Here is a 13,788-nt window from a genome sequence, read left to right on the forward strand (position 1 = left end):
GGCCATGCAACTTTTTTTTAGAAATACGATCCAAACTCTGGAAATTCTGGAGATTTATATTTAAATAACCCTTCAACGGAATAACATGAATAAGGTTGCTTCAATTATTATCATTTTTATTTTTATTTTTATACTGTTTATAAAGTGCTTTATGAAAAAAAAAAAAAAAAAAAAAAAAAAACAACAAATTACTCTAGAGCGCTGTGCAACATAGTAAAAATACAACTATGAAAATATTGAAACATTGACAGGAATAAAAGTAATGCTGAATGGCACAAGGTATAACATAATTTGGCATTGATAACCTTCAAAAATAAAATATTGAAAAAATGATATAGATATAAGTTTATAAACAGTTAAAAGAAATGAAAATACAATCAATTGAAAAAATTATCATAATAATGAAATAATCAATTTACGTCATAGATATGATTTGTTATGCATAAATTCTCATTTTTAAAAATTCTATATAAACTCATCAAATATAAACAAAATAAAATCTCTGCCCTAAAATTTATCTTTGATACTTGCTGATCTAAAAAGAGGTCGATGTTGGTTTTTTGGCAAAAGTAATAACTTTGACGTATAAACGCAAATATAAAGGTAGACATTTCAAGGGATGCTACAGCCACATCAAGACGTCTATTGCCCTAAATAAAAGTTCGGCTTAGCTATCTTTGCAGGCTGATGACTGGATTTAAACTGATCTTACAGGGAACGTCCAGTATTTAAGGTCGATCGATGTTGGTGAGTTTTTCAATGTACCTCAGTGCCATGTTGTTAATAACTTTGTATGTACAGAGTATAAAGAAGAATTTTATATTGGACGCGTTTATCAATTGGTTATCAGCATAAAAAATGAAAATGCATTTTGAGAAAACTGTGTCACTGAGAGCGTGGTACTGTAAATTCATGAATTATATGCAAGGAATTAATATAATTATCGCAACCCAACCCCCCAACCCCCCCCCCCCCCCCCAAAAAAAATGTTTATAAGCAATTTGGCAAGAAGCATCTCTCAAAGGTCGAAAGATCTCATGCATTGTCCACATGTCTTTACAACTTGCCGTTAAGAAGTTTTCAGTTCTTCGTAAACATGAGAATCCTGTCAGTGTCAAAAACTGCTTAAATCAAATTACATGCTGTTATTTTCATGTACTGAAACCCATGTAAATTCTGTTGATAAACCTTCCATTTAATAAAATGACCTAAATTTCAATCAATGTTGCATTGGTCATGTTCTACCACTTGTCGTTTAAGAAAAGGACAATCGCAAAATAGGGGCAAGGAAAGGTGGAAGACCTAATAAAGAATGAAAGGTGGAAAGTAAATGTGCTCCGTCCTTTTGGTACGGGTAATAAAACGTGCCGCTATATTCTTTGCAGTTTAGCTAGATCAGTTTTATTTGCACCATAAAGTGGATCATTGACATAGTCGAGCATAGAGGCCACAAGTGCAAAGAATATGATCTTGCAAGCATTCTCTGTAATCATCGGTCGTGTTCTACCATTGTTCCTTAGATTGAAGTAGCATGCACGAGGAATGGACGTATTTTGCTTTTGCATGCTGAGATATACCTATCAAACCGTACACCGAGGTACTTTACGCTGCTTGTCTCACTAATGCCGGTGCCACTAAAGTTAAGATGATACAATGGAGATTCTTTTATTTGATGTATAGGGGTAAAAACTATAAAATCTGTTTTATTCTTGTTTAGTTTCAACATTTTGGTGTACATTCATGCACTGTCTCAAAACAGTGTTATTCCACATGTCCCTAGGTTTAAAGACAAGGTAAGCTTGAGAATTACCAGCATAACTATGATAGTGTATGTTGTTTTGGAACAGATGCTACCAATAGGTCGTGAAAAGATTTTTAGATCGATTGCTGTTTTTTTATCTTAACCTCTCATCATTTAAGTGTCTGAAGCCATTATCGTACGATTTAGGTGTCTCTTTAAGTTCGATCTGAAGGCTGTTACTTCCTCCTGGTCCCCTCCCTCCGGGAATTCTAAATATGATTTTGATTCTATCAGGTCCATTAAAGACAGCGGCAATTTTCTCATTGCACTTTCCTCTAGAGAAACAAGAAAAAGAACATTTTCACCATTTCGGGAATATATAGATTCCATTCGAGCCATGTTCAATTCAAACATACACCAATATGATTCTAAAAACTGTGACGTCATAATACAAACAGTTTGTCTGCTGTTATGAATGGCGTTTGTGATGTTATCTTCAATTCCTGTCCCTGGAATAAAATCACGATGGTGTATACACAGCCTCAAGTTGCTTTGATCTTCGAGGAACTTCACTAAAGAAATAACGAAATGTCGGTCACTTTCAGCATACGACACAAAGGCATCAAAGTGATATTCTTTTCCATGATATTTCCGGTTACGTAGTTCGTTGTCTTTGTACTTTTCCCTTGCAACATAATACATGTATCTTAATTTCCACCTATATCTATAAAGAATGCGACTGATAGCGGTTGTCAAGGCAACGATTATTAATGACGTCATAATCACGATAAGAAGAGCATAAGACACACATCGTTTTTCCAAAGTCTGAAGTACATTTTCAATGTCAGAAAAATGCATCTTTGATGAATTTAAGAAATCACAAGAATAATTGTGGAAATACAGAAATTTTACATTTTTAGACAAGTGCATCCACTTTAGAAATTCCAAGTTTTCACAATCGCATCTCAATCTGTTATCTCTCAAATTCACTGAAATTTCTCTCCTTTGTGAAATCGAATCTAAGGCGTTTCTCGTTTCCGCATCCAAACACGTTAACTGATTATTTGAGAGGTCTAAATTTAAGAGATTTGTCATATGATTTATAGGTATCGAAAATTTATTTAAAGAATTATAACTCACATCAAGATTTTCCAATTTATTCAAATTACGGAAAATTTTATCCGGAAGAGATACAATCCTGTTCCGCATTAAATCCAAAGTGGTCAACGTACGAAGATATTGGAAAATATCTCCATTCCCATCCCTTTCTAAAGTTTCACCCAATGCATTGTTGGACAGGTTGAGGTAAGATAAATTTCTAAAATACTGAAAGAAATTCGACGAGATGCGACCGCAAAAATTATTGGAGAAATCGACATATTCAACACTTTCAAATCCTATGATAGGACCGTTCAATTCGTAGATGATATTATTTTGCATGTAGAGATGTGTCAACACTTGTTTATGGACAGACTTGAAAATAAAGTCTTGTAGAGTAAACTTGTACAAGTTGTCGTGAAAATAAATCGTTTTTAGATTTCTTGGCATATATACAGTTAAATTAAACTTTTCTTTCATGGAAGATGATAATACAGGGTTCCTCCTGAAAATATCAGAATGTTCTGTAAATCTTCTGCCTGGTGCTCGGGTATCGTTACAATTAATCAAAAATTCGGTTGTAAGCACCTGACGGAAAGAATCTTGGAAACTCACATTTATACTGATTAAACTGGGCAAATTGCCAAACTCAGCCAAATAAAATCCAAAACTCAGAATGTTATTCGCTAAATTTAGATGTTTGAGGGACTTTGGTAATTCTGATAGAACTCCTGTTTCAAGACTGTTGATGCGATTTGACGCCAAATTCAGTTCCTCTAGCTTTGTGTGCCTGAGAAAAACAGTATGATATTTCATGAGATTGAAACTGACGCCATAGGTGCATTGTAATTTTTCAAAATTTAAAACTCGAATTGAAGTAGAGTTCCGTAAGTCACTCGATACATTAACTATAACGTCTAAAGTTAATTCCTGATTATTTGAAATATCAAGATGTAGAATGTTTGAGGTGTTCTCAAAAGCACCAAGCTCAATAGACCTAAGTTTATTGCTAGAAACACTTAAATTTCTCAGGTCGTTATATTTATGCAGTGACGCTGCATCCATTTTTTGCAGTATGTTTTCAGAGACATCTAAATACAGTATTCCTTTAGGAAGACTTTCTGGAAACTTTGAAAGGCTGTTTCTTGCAAGATTGATTCCTGTGACGTCATTGTTAAAAGACGGTGTCGTTGTGAGATTAAGATTTTCACAATTTGCCCAAAGTTGTCCTTGATAGTTTTCACATCTGCATCTTTCGTCGGACGAACATTCCAGAGATTCCACTTTGAAATGTGTTGCAAATAAAACAGATAGGCAAAGCAGATCAAACATGGTGAATGAATATTCCGAATTTCTACAAAAATATTAAATGAAATATTAAATTTATGGATTATGGACACAAAACGCTGACGGAAATTCTATTTCTGCATTATATTTGTTTTTAAAGAAGATATACCTTTAAATGAAATAAATTTATCTACAGTTTTACACTTTTCTCTCTTTCTCTGCAAGAAAAAAGGTAAATAAAAACAACGATCTCGAATTTAAAAAATCGTGTTGTTAAAATTAATCATTTAGATGATTGGAAAAATGAAATCTTACTTAATTATACAAGAACACGTGAAGATCTTTTTTTTTAAATTTTATCTAAAAAACAAAGCAAAACAAAACAAAAAAGAAGCTTAAATGAATTAACGAATATCGAGATCATTGAAATAAATCCCAGAAACATTGAAAACGTCAAGGCAGAATCATATAAACTAAGTGCGATGAAGGATATTTAAACAATTAAAATATAATTATATCTGTATAACTATTTACCTTTGTACTAGGAAACGGATGGGTGGAGAGGCATAAAGTAAATCCATCTAGTGTTTATATATATAAAAGATTGAATAAAATCAGTGAGGCAGTGCATGCGTTTGCACTGGAAGGTCACAATATGTTTGTCTCCCATAAAGCAAAGTGCAAGACCCTTTACTATTCCTTAAACTTCCTTGTCCTAATGACAATTTAATTTGACACAGAAATGGGATTGAAAATGATAATTTAATTTTATCTCCGGAGGAACATTGAAAAAATATTCCTAGTAATTATTGTTAAAAAAGTTTCATAATAGAAACAGTATGACATTAACTTTTATATTATGAGTGTTTTCTTTTAAATTTAATCTCCTCAAGTATTTGTATAGGGGAAATCGACAATTAAATCGACATTTCCACAGGTTTACATTTATTAATTCTAATTAGGAGATCCCGAATGCTATATTACAAAAATATACAATGGAGAAGTGATATTGTAAGGAGCACTTACCTCAGAACAGCCTTAAAATTTAAATGCTGTAACTTCTGATTGAATTCTTCAACTGAAAAGAGAGTAATGGTTATCTTTTTCCGTCTAGTGATGCATGTATTATGATAGTCATTGGGTTCAACTTTTCAGAAATAATTCTACGCAGTATTACTAGGTTTGTATAGGCATTTAAAAAAATCTTCCGGATCTTATGGCAATCTTTGTATTTTGTACAGATCTGTTCTCTTATCAATAATTTTACTGCGCATACACTCATAAGAAAAAAAATACTTTTAAAAAATTATTATTAAAAAATTGAAATAAAGATTTTGCTTCCTTGCCAAGCACACATTCTTTTAAACTACAAACTCTTTACCCTTATGAAGAGAAGTTTACTATTAAACCTTGGCACCATCTAACATTTCAAAAGATGAATTTGGAACACAGGGTCGATCTAAATAATTTATTGTGGACGTCACAACGAAAAAAATCATACACAATGGATATAATATTTATATCTTACCTCCTTTCTTTTTGTTAGGGAAAATTAACGTGAACAATTGCGTAAAAATAAGATCGTTTTAAATAGGTGAAAAGGAGACTTGTTGTTCATCAGAAGTGTATCATAAGGACTTTAAAATCAGATTGTATTTCAATTGATGGATCCGTGGCATTCAATCGAAATTTAACACTGTTTAATTAAATGAGGACTTAATTGTGACAATAAAAGAACCAATGCCATTTATACCTTACCTTTGTTCTTTGTTGTTCCATAAGTTTAACGCGTACAATGCCATAGTTTTATATAGTTGAACAATTAGATGGTGTAAATTACCAGGAATGAAATAATCAGGTTGCATTTTTAATTGCTATATTAATGACATTTAATCTTAAATTAAGTGTGAACTATTTAACAGTAGCACGAACTGACATCTGAACAATTGTATTGATTTTTTTGCATGCAATGAAAAAAGTCAAAAATAATGTACATGTACACGAGATGTTTTTAAAAAGGAAATTTACGGAAACAATATATGGTATCCTGCTCTTTTTTTTAAATGCACATAATAATGCATCTTTATGCATTATTAAGTGCATTTAAAAAAAAGAGCAACAGAAGTAGGGCTTGGAACACGTGGATTGGTGGAATCAAAGCATGTAAATATAAGGAATAACTCAGATTTTTCAATTTCATGACGATGATCAGTCGATTGGGTTTGCGTGATAATCGGCGTTTATGCAAATTATCACGCAAGCCAATCGATTGATCACATCATGAAATCAAAAAATAAGACAGTTATTCCTTACATAAATCGCATTTTTGGACCATGTGCTAAAATATACACAGTAAAGTTTCACATGGCGTATTCGTGATAAAACAAGAATACAAAACTACGTGTAGATAAACATTACATAATGATGTACATGTACGAGGTTTGTCCGGTAAAATCGTGGAAAAGCGTTTTTCTCGAAAAATATTGGACACACTAATGCATCAAACGTTTTTGTTTATCTATAGACAAAAAAAAAAGATTTTATTTTGCCTGAATGTGCACTGCGTATGGTCCTACGGCACACTGTCAAAAAACCATGGTTTTATTAGAGAATACGCAAGTATTAGTTCAAAATAAAAGTTTAGAATACCTATGATTTGGATAAAAGTATCTTTACTTGATTCCACAATCTATTTTTGGGGTCTTTTTTTATTTTTAGTGCATTTGGTTAATTTTTGGATGTTTCCCCTAGCATACGAAATGGGATAGTGGTAAACATAACACAATAAATGGCGACTATTGATAGCTGGTACACCGTTCAGTTCAGTTTGATTTACACGCTGTAATGACACCTCGTTTAGAGACTTTACATGAATACAGGAGAAAAAAATAAGAAGATATTGCAAGATCTTTAGTATACAAATGAAATAGGAGTTTTCTTAGCGAATATTAAGTCTTTTTTAATCAAGTCCCCGGTTATAACAAAACATACAGGCAAAGTGTCATTGTAATAGCAAAACACGCTGTCACTGCCGACCGCCGATATTAGATGTTCTATCATGGAATTGATGGTAAGAAAGTTGTCCGTCACTTACAACTAAATCTTCAGCAGATTGCATGTGTGTGCCAGATTGATACCTCAACTGTTTATGTAGACTTAAGTATGTGAATCAATGAAATCTTAAATTTTAGTGGGACATATCCAACTTTATTATACCCCCCGCTTGAAAAGTGGGAGGGGATTTCCGTCTGTACGTCCCTCCGTCTGTTACGCTTTATCTCTTATCCGCAACTCCTCTTATACTACTGAGTGAAATTTAATGAAACTTTCACAGAATCTTTATTACATATTGCCATTGTGACCTCCTATTTTACTTTTTTTCCGACACGTATTTTAGGTTTCCCATAGCAAAACATGGACATTGCCATTATATGTTTACCTATGACGTCATGCATAGAAGCTTCTGGATATCATTTGATAGGACGAGTTATTTCTCTTTACACATTACCGTTAAACAATATATAGCAACACAAGGGCATTATGGGAGGCGGGGGTATCATTTATTTAGCTCATTGCTCACAGTACCTCTAGTCTTTAGCTAAGATGAAACGTGACGCTGCTTTGGACACTTTGACGCTATCATCCATGCGCCGTAAAGGCGATGCAATACATAACATAAAATCTTATAATTTGTTTATTTACCATATATCTATTTACAATTTGTTATATACATTCATAATATATATACTAAAGAGAAGTGAGAGACAGACCTAAGGCATTAAATCCTTAATAAGAACAAATTTAATGAAATTGAATGCATAACAGATATGTGGGAATTGAATGCTCGGTTATTTAGACATAATTCCCATTTATCACTATTAGTATGTGTAGTGGGATGTATCCTAATCTATGACCTTGAATTTTGGTTATAGTTATCTCCCCTTTATTATTACTAAAAAAATCAATTAAAAAAATTTAGCTGGTAAAAAACTGTTTCAAATTGACATTCTATTTTTAATATTTCAATGCATCTTTCCACCGCAGAATTTATTGATATTCAAATTATTTGAATTTTCATTTTGAAAAAAAAAATCTTTTTCCCAATGACCCCAATGCAATCTTTGTTAATTAACTTTTGCTTAATTAATGAAATTTTTGAAACTTTCTCACGAGCAATCCTTTCCCATTATAAGGTGCTTTAATTTAATATCAGAGTATTGTGTACTTGATGGGCATTTAAGGGTAGTGAATTTGATTCTATTAAGGATTGAAATCCTTAAAAAAATATTTTACATGCATTAGTCAGAGTGCTATTGCTTCTATATTATTATTTTTTTATGAAATATTGTAATTTAAAAAGCAAGCAAGTTTATAAATGAACCGTATAAAATGTATAAAATATATAAAATCTGTCGAATCATAGTATAAGATACGCATCGCCCTTTTGATGTTATTTATTCGATATAAACTACTAATCAAAAGGTTTTATTAAAAGCGGCACCGTGACGCACAATGGGGAAAATTGACAAATGTAGAATTTTTGCATGACCTTTGTTAATTTTGTTCAATTCCTAGAAGTATAAGGTTTCAAAAAATTACAGGTTTAAAAACCTTAAAATTGTATTTTTAAGGAGAAAAATAAAAGTAAAAATAATTTTAGTATGCCCCAAATATTGCTCAATACTTCTTCCATCTCATTGCGCGTGCAGAAAACTTGAATAAGTTTCTATAGTTACCATTGTCTCAGGTACCCAGGAATGGATGTAAATAGACCAAAAATTTAGAATTAATCTTTTTAAAACGTTGTTAGAACATATTTCACACCTTTGCATGCTCCAGTTGAATCTTGTTTGTAAGTCTGAGCTGAAAATATTATAGTGGTATGACCTTGAAAAACACGAAAACAACAAAAAAGTAGATACAACCTTTGTTTTTCCGTCAATTATATCTTGCAGTTTTTTCTTGCAGTTTAATTGTCATATATTAGCGATATAGTCATAATTTTCATGACTTTCTCTCTATACTACAGATATCTTAAAAGAAAGACATGAATTTGACTCATTGTGTCCTTTTAACAAACCTTTTAAATTTGGAGTCCAAATCACAATTCTTTCTTCACACAATGGTGAATTGATTTAGAATTTCGCATTGATGATCATTTTTGGAAAATTATTTCTGGGTAACAAGAAAAATGACATGCGAGAATTTAAGAGAAAAAATTGGACTAGAATATGACACGCCAAATGCGTTTGTTCGATCTCAGGTAAGGATTACTTATAAAGAAAATAATCTTATTGATTACTGAGATTACTGAGATAATCATCTCTCATTACACATTATTGAATATCTCCAATACATATAAATATATTTCAAGGTCATTGAAAGTTGGACGTGAGTGGTCTCTGAAATTGATTGCTGTTATTTGAAAATTGTTATTTTGATGTTATTTAAAGCGTGGTATATATACATAAAGACAAGGCCCCTAATAAACCCGCCATTTGCATTGCACTTTCGGTTTCAAGTCTTAACATTTGGACAAAATAAACAGAGAAACAATTTGCCAGAGGCCATCAAAGGCTGACTTGAAATTCATTGGTTAACATATTTTGTTTCTGCATTGACAACTTTCACTAAAAGTTCGGATGTACTTAAGTGTATTTTGTAAAAGTATGTGCATTATGTTTTAAATTCTCAATAGATATTCTTTTTTTACTATTTGTTAACAAGTGATGCTTCTATCCGTTAAATAATAAGATATTTATAAACTGTAACAGTTTTACCTTTATAAACCACATATCTTTGGAAGTATTGTAAAAATAAATTTTTGGGTTTGTGGACCTTTGGCAAAATCGTGATAAGCGTCTATAGTTATATGTGAATATAGAGACATTAGAACGTCCAAATATGAAGCAGACATCGCATTTCTTTATGTCTAAAACATAGGTGTCTGCACCGGGGGAAGGGGGGGGGGGCTAGTCCCACGTTTTGCAAAGATAGACATAATATAAACATATGACACTAGGGCATAGGTTTAACCCTCCTCACCTTCAACAGCTACATGTTTCAATGTAGTCAAAGAAGGGTAAGTGTTAGGGTGTGGGGGAAAATGGTACTGAAAGAATTCTGATACTCCTCTCCCCATATTAAGGGAATGTTTTTTTCAAATAATTATATAAAAGTGAATAAGAAGAATCCCAGTATAATGTGCATTCAATTCTGTTAACATGGTCGTCTGAGAATATAGGATACATACATGTAAGAATATTTTTTATTTTCTACTTTAAACAGTGATTCATTTGTTAATATACCATTTAAGGGGATGAAGGATGTATTGTCACGTGACTCGGTTGATTTACGTCATAATCTCTGATAAAATATGTACAAAACGAGATTGAAACCACAGTACTTGTATAATTTTTTTGACTGTTTGTTTGCGTTCACCATCTAGTATAAAAATATCTGAAAACATTCAAAATTTCTTGCAAATATTATCAAATTACGGAATAGATTAATCCACTCTGCCATTTCCCTACTCTGCGCGTCCAGTGCGTCTTTGACGTCATAGTGGATCTCTTAGTTCAGTAAGATCATACACGGTAAAAACGGGTAGTATAAAATCATAAAAACAGGCCATCATATGTACAAGGTAGGGTATTTTGTAAATTTCAGAACACAAAAAATATTTTTACATGGTTGTTGACGGAAAAGTTCTGTGGGTTTGTCTTATTTCGCTTATTTCAGGAAAGTGTGACGTCATAGTTGGGTTTTCCCGGACTCGAGAAATGTAAACATGACACGTTTTTCTCATGATCATGACTCGTTTAACTTTGCCCCGTGCAATATTGAGCTCAGCTTCACCAATCGATATTTTTACAGTTAATCAATACAATGACGACCTTGAACTTCGACATAAATTTTCAAATATTGAATGATAGGATTTTTTGCAAATTAATTTTTTTATGGTTTAAGTTGTTCTAAAAAAAGTCGTAAATTTCCGTCTCCAGATGTGGTGTTACAAAAGAATCTTGCTTTTTCGAATTTTTAACCCTATTCATACTCTAAAATATTTTAAAAGACACATTTCCGCTGGTATATTTTTTATCTATGATGAAAAATTTCAATTATCGACCGAGTAATGGACCCAGAAACACGGAGAAAAAAAACTCCGCTCAGACACTGTGGGGTATGGTATTTGTCACTCAATATCTCAGAAATAAGTCTAGAAACCTATTGATATGTCTGCTTTATAGTATGTAGGACATACTAAATAAGATATATACAAAATATGACAAAAATTAAATGACAGGTATTTTTTCAGCTAAAGGTCCTTCATCGCCTTATTTGACCTTCCAGGTGAACATTAGGATTCATTATTCCTACATAATATTCAGGTACAAAGATTTGGAGAAGAGTGTATGATTGTCCGCTTTTTTCTGAATGTAAACCTTAACATTTTCTCGCTGGAAAATGTTCATTGAAAGTCTAACTTGTTATCACTCTTCTTCTTTATACAGTAGCTGTAAATGTATGACATTTGGACTGTACAATATTTGGTGGAAATTGATTTTAGGACAGGCTAGTATAGATTTAATTAATCGCATTTTATCATCTTCCTATTTAGGAGTATATTTGCAAGACAATTAACTTAGTTCTTGAATTAGCGGAAGTTGCTTACCACCAAAGGCGCTAAAAAGAATACACAGCCAAATGCAATACGTTGACAGTAGTTAAAGTTCAGCTTTTACTTGAGTGGACAAATTGAACGACATTCAGGTATGAGGTGGGCTGTCCTCTCCTTCTACTCTCACGATCGTAAATTTTAATTTTTTTCGCTTGAAAATGTTCATTGCAAGTGTGAATCCCTAAATTTTTGATACAGTAGAGTAAATGCACTCCCCCCTACATCAATAAACTTTTTGACGGATTTATTAAAAATATTTTATGGTAACTTGTCATTTTTGACTCTTATAATGCTCCACTATAAGCCCGACATTTGCTATTATTTTTTCTTCATTGCACCAAAAATAGATTTCAAATGTAAAATTAATAAGGACCATGGTTTTGCTTATGTTAACACCGATTTCTTGACTTGATTGGCTAGGACTTGAGTAAATGTAAACAACAAACTTGAGATTTCTGCTTGCTTAATCAGTATTTATTAGTTTAATCACTGGATCATATATTAAAGTAATTATTGCTGTTTTTGCTGTTAGTAAAATGATTTTCCACCATCGAAAAACAATTTTAATTTTGCAATTATGATAGATAAATCTTCTGCTCCCCAAGATTCTGAATTATCGTATTGACCTTAAAATAGTAATAATTATATAATGTAATGAGATCAACAAATCATCAGTTTATTCCCAATGTAGCTCAGATGAGCTTTTTTGCCAGTAGGTCCCTTAATTTTTATGACCCCAAAAATTTTAACCATAATTCACAAGGGGTCATTATTCTACGGGTTCATTTTATTTTTCTTCATGTTTGATATTCAAAATTTTTCGGCGCATGAGGACATTTTTTGTACAGGCAAAAGGTTCCGCCGACGAAAAACAAATATTAGAATTTTGACGGCGATAAATGACCTCAACTTTTATTCGATGGGCGTCGTTATTTGCTTTTACACTTACAGTGAAAGTAAGCCCTGCGATTAATTGGGTAGCAAACACAGTGTTGTCTTTGTTTTCCGAATTCGGACGTGCTGAGATATGACTGCAAAAGTGTTTTAATAGAAAATAATCTTGCCAGAAAGATGATTAACACGATTTTTAAAAATCAAATTATCATTTTATTAGTTTACCTATTTACGCCAATAGTGGTATTTAACTGAGACCTGTTTATTTGATATGTTGTATATGATTTTTATACATCATGTGCTGTTATACTAAGTAAATCAATATAAATAGATAACAACAATAAATGAATTTAAAAAATATCACGTATAACTTTAAAAAAACATGAATAAAAATACAGATGTATGCCAAAAAATTTACAAGACCGTCGTGTAATTTATTCAATTTTACTTTATGCACAATTATTATTAAATACTCTTGATAGTTTTATACTTACATGTATAGATTAAGATTTATTTTATAATTGTTCTTTATATGATCTTAATTATAATACACATTGGTCTAATTTACTAAAGTAATAACTTTGCAAATTTTGATTTAGCAAAGTGATCACTATGAAAACTTTGATTTACTTAGGTAAAAACTTTGATTTACTGTACTGATTACTATGACATTAAAGTGATTACTTTGATTTACTACATATAAATTAATAACTTTGACAATATGGTGCATGACCACTTTGAGTTTCTAGTCATGTTATCCCTGTGACACTTTGAAAACAATAGTATTGTTTTGTTAAATTTTGCAAAGAACCTTTATTGTGCTTGAACCTTTGTAATTTAATTCTAAAATCACAAGAATTTAACGCATTAAAAACTTATTACATATAAAAATATCGGGAAAAAAAATGACTTTTTAATAATTTTTTGCAGCGTATTTTTGTTTTCATTACAGAGTTGTCCCGATCGCGTGTACCTCCTTTAGAGTGTATTCTGTTGTTGTAACACTTTGTATGGATGATCCTGGAGATTTACTGGGAAATAACAGACCAAACAGACTAAAATAAATCCTGGTTCATTTTCCTTAAAA

At 31.9% G+C, this 13,788-nt stretch overlaps 1 protein-coding gene across 1 annotated transcript; it reads right to left on the reverse strand.

The window, feature by feature from the left end:
• Nucleotides 1–1,759: 1,759 nt before the first annotated feature.
• LOC134237419 (toll-like receptor 4) lies at nucleotides 1,760–4,856 on the reverse strand. Its single transcript, XM_062719522.1, has 2 exons — nucleotides 4,661–4,856; nucleotides 1,760–4,193 (listed from the first exon to the last, which is right to left on the reverse strand). The coding sequence occupies exons 1-2, from the start codon at nucleotides 4,705–4,707 to the stop codon at nucleotides 1,916–1,918; spliced, it is 2,325 nt and encodes a 774-aa protein (XP_062575506.1). The 5' UTR covers nucleotides 4,708–4,856; the 3' UTR covers nucleotides 1,760–1,915.
• Between the last annotated feature and the right edge of the window lie 8,932 nt (nucleotides 4,857–13,788).

This window comes from Saccostrea cucullata, unplaced genomic scaffold (genome assembly GCF_032062105.1).
Source record: "Saccostrea cucullata isolate Sc308-1 unplaced genomic scaffold, CSIRO_AGI_Scuc_v1 ctg3386, whole genome shotgun sequence".
In the NCBI taxonomy this organism is placed as follows: domain Eukaryota; kingdom Metazoa; phylum Mollusca; class Bivalvia; order Ostreida; family Ostreidae; genus Saccostrea; species Saccostrea cuccullata.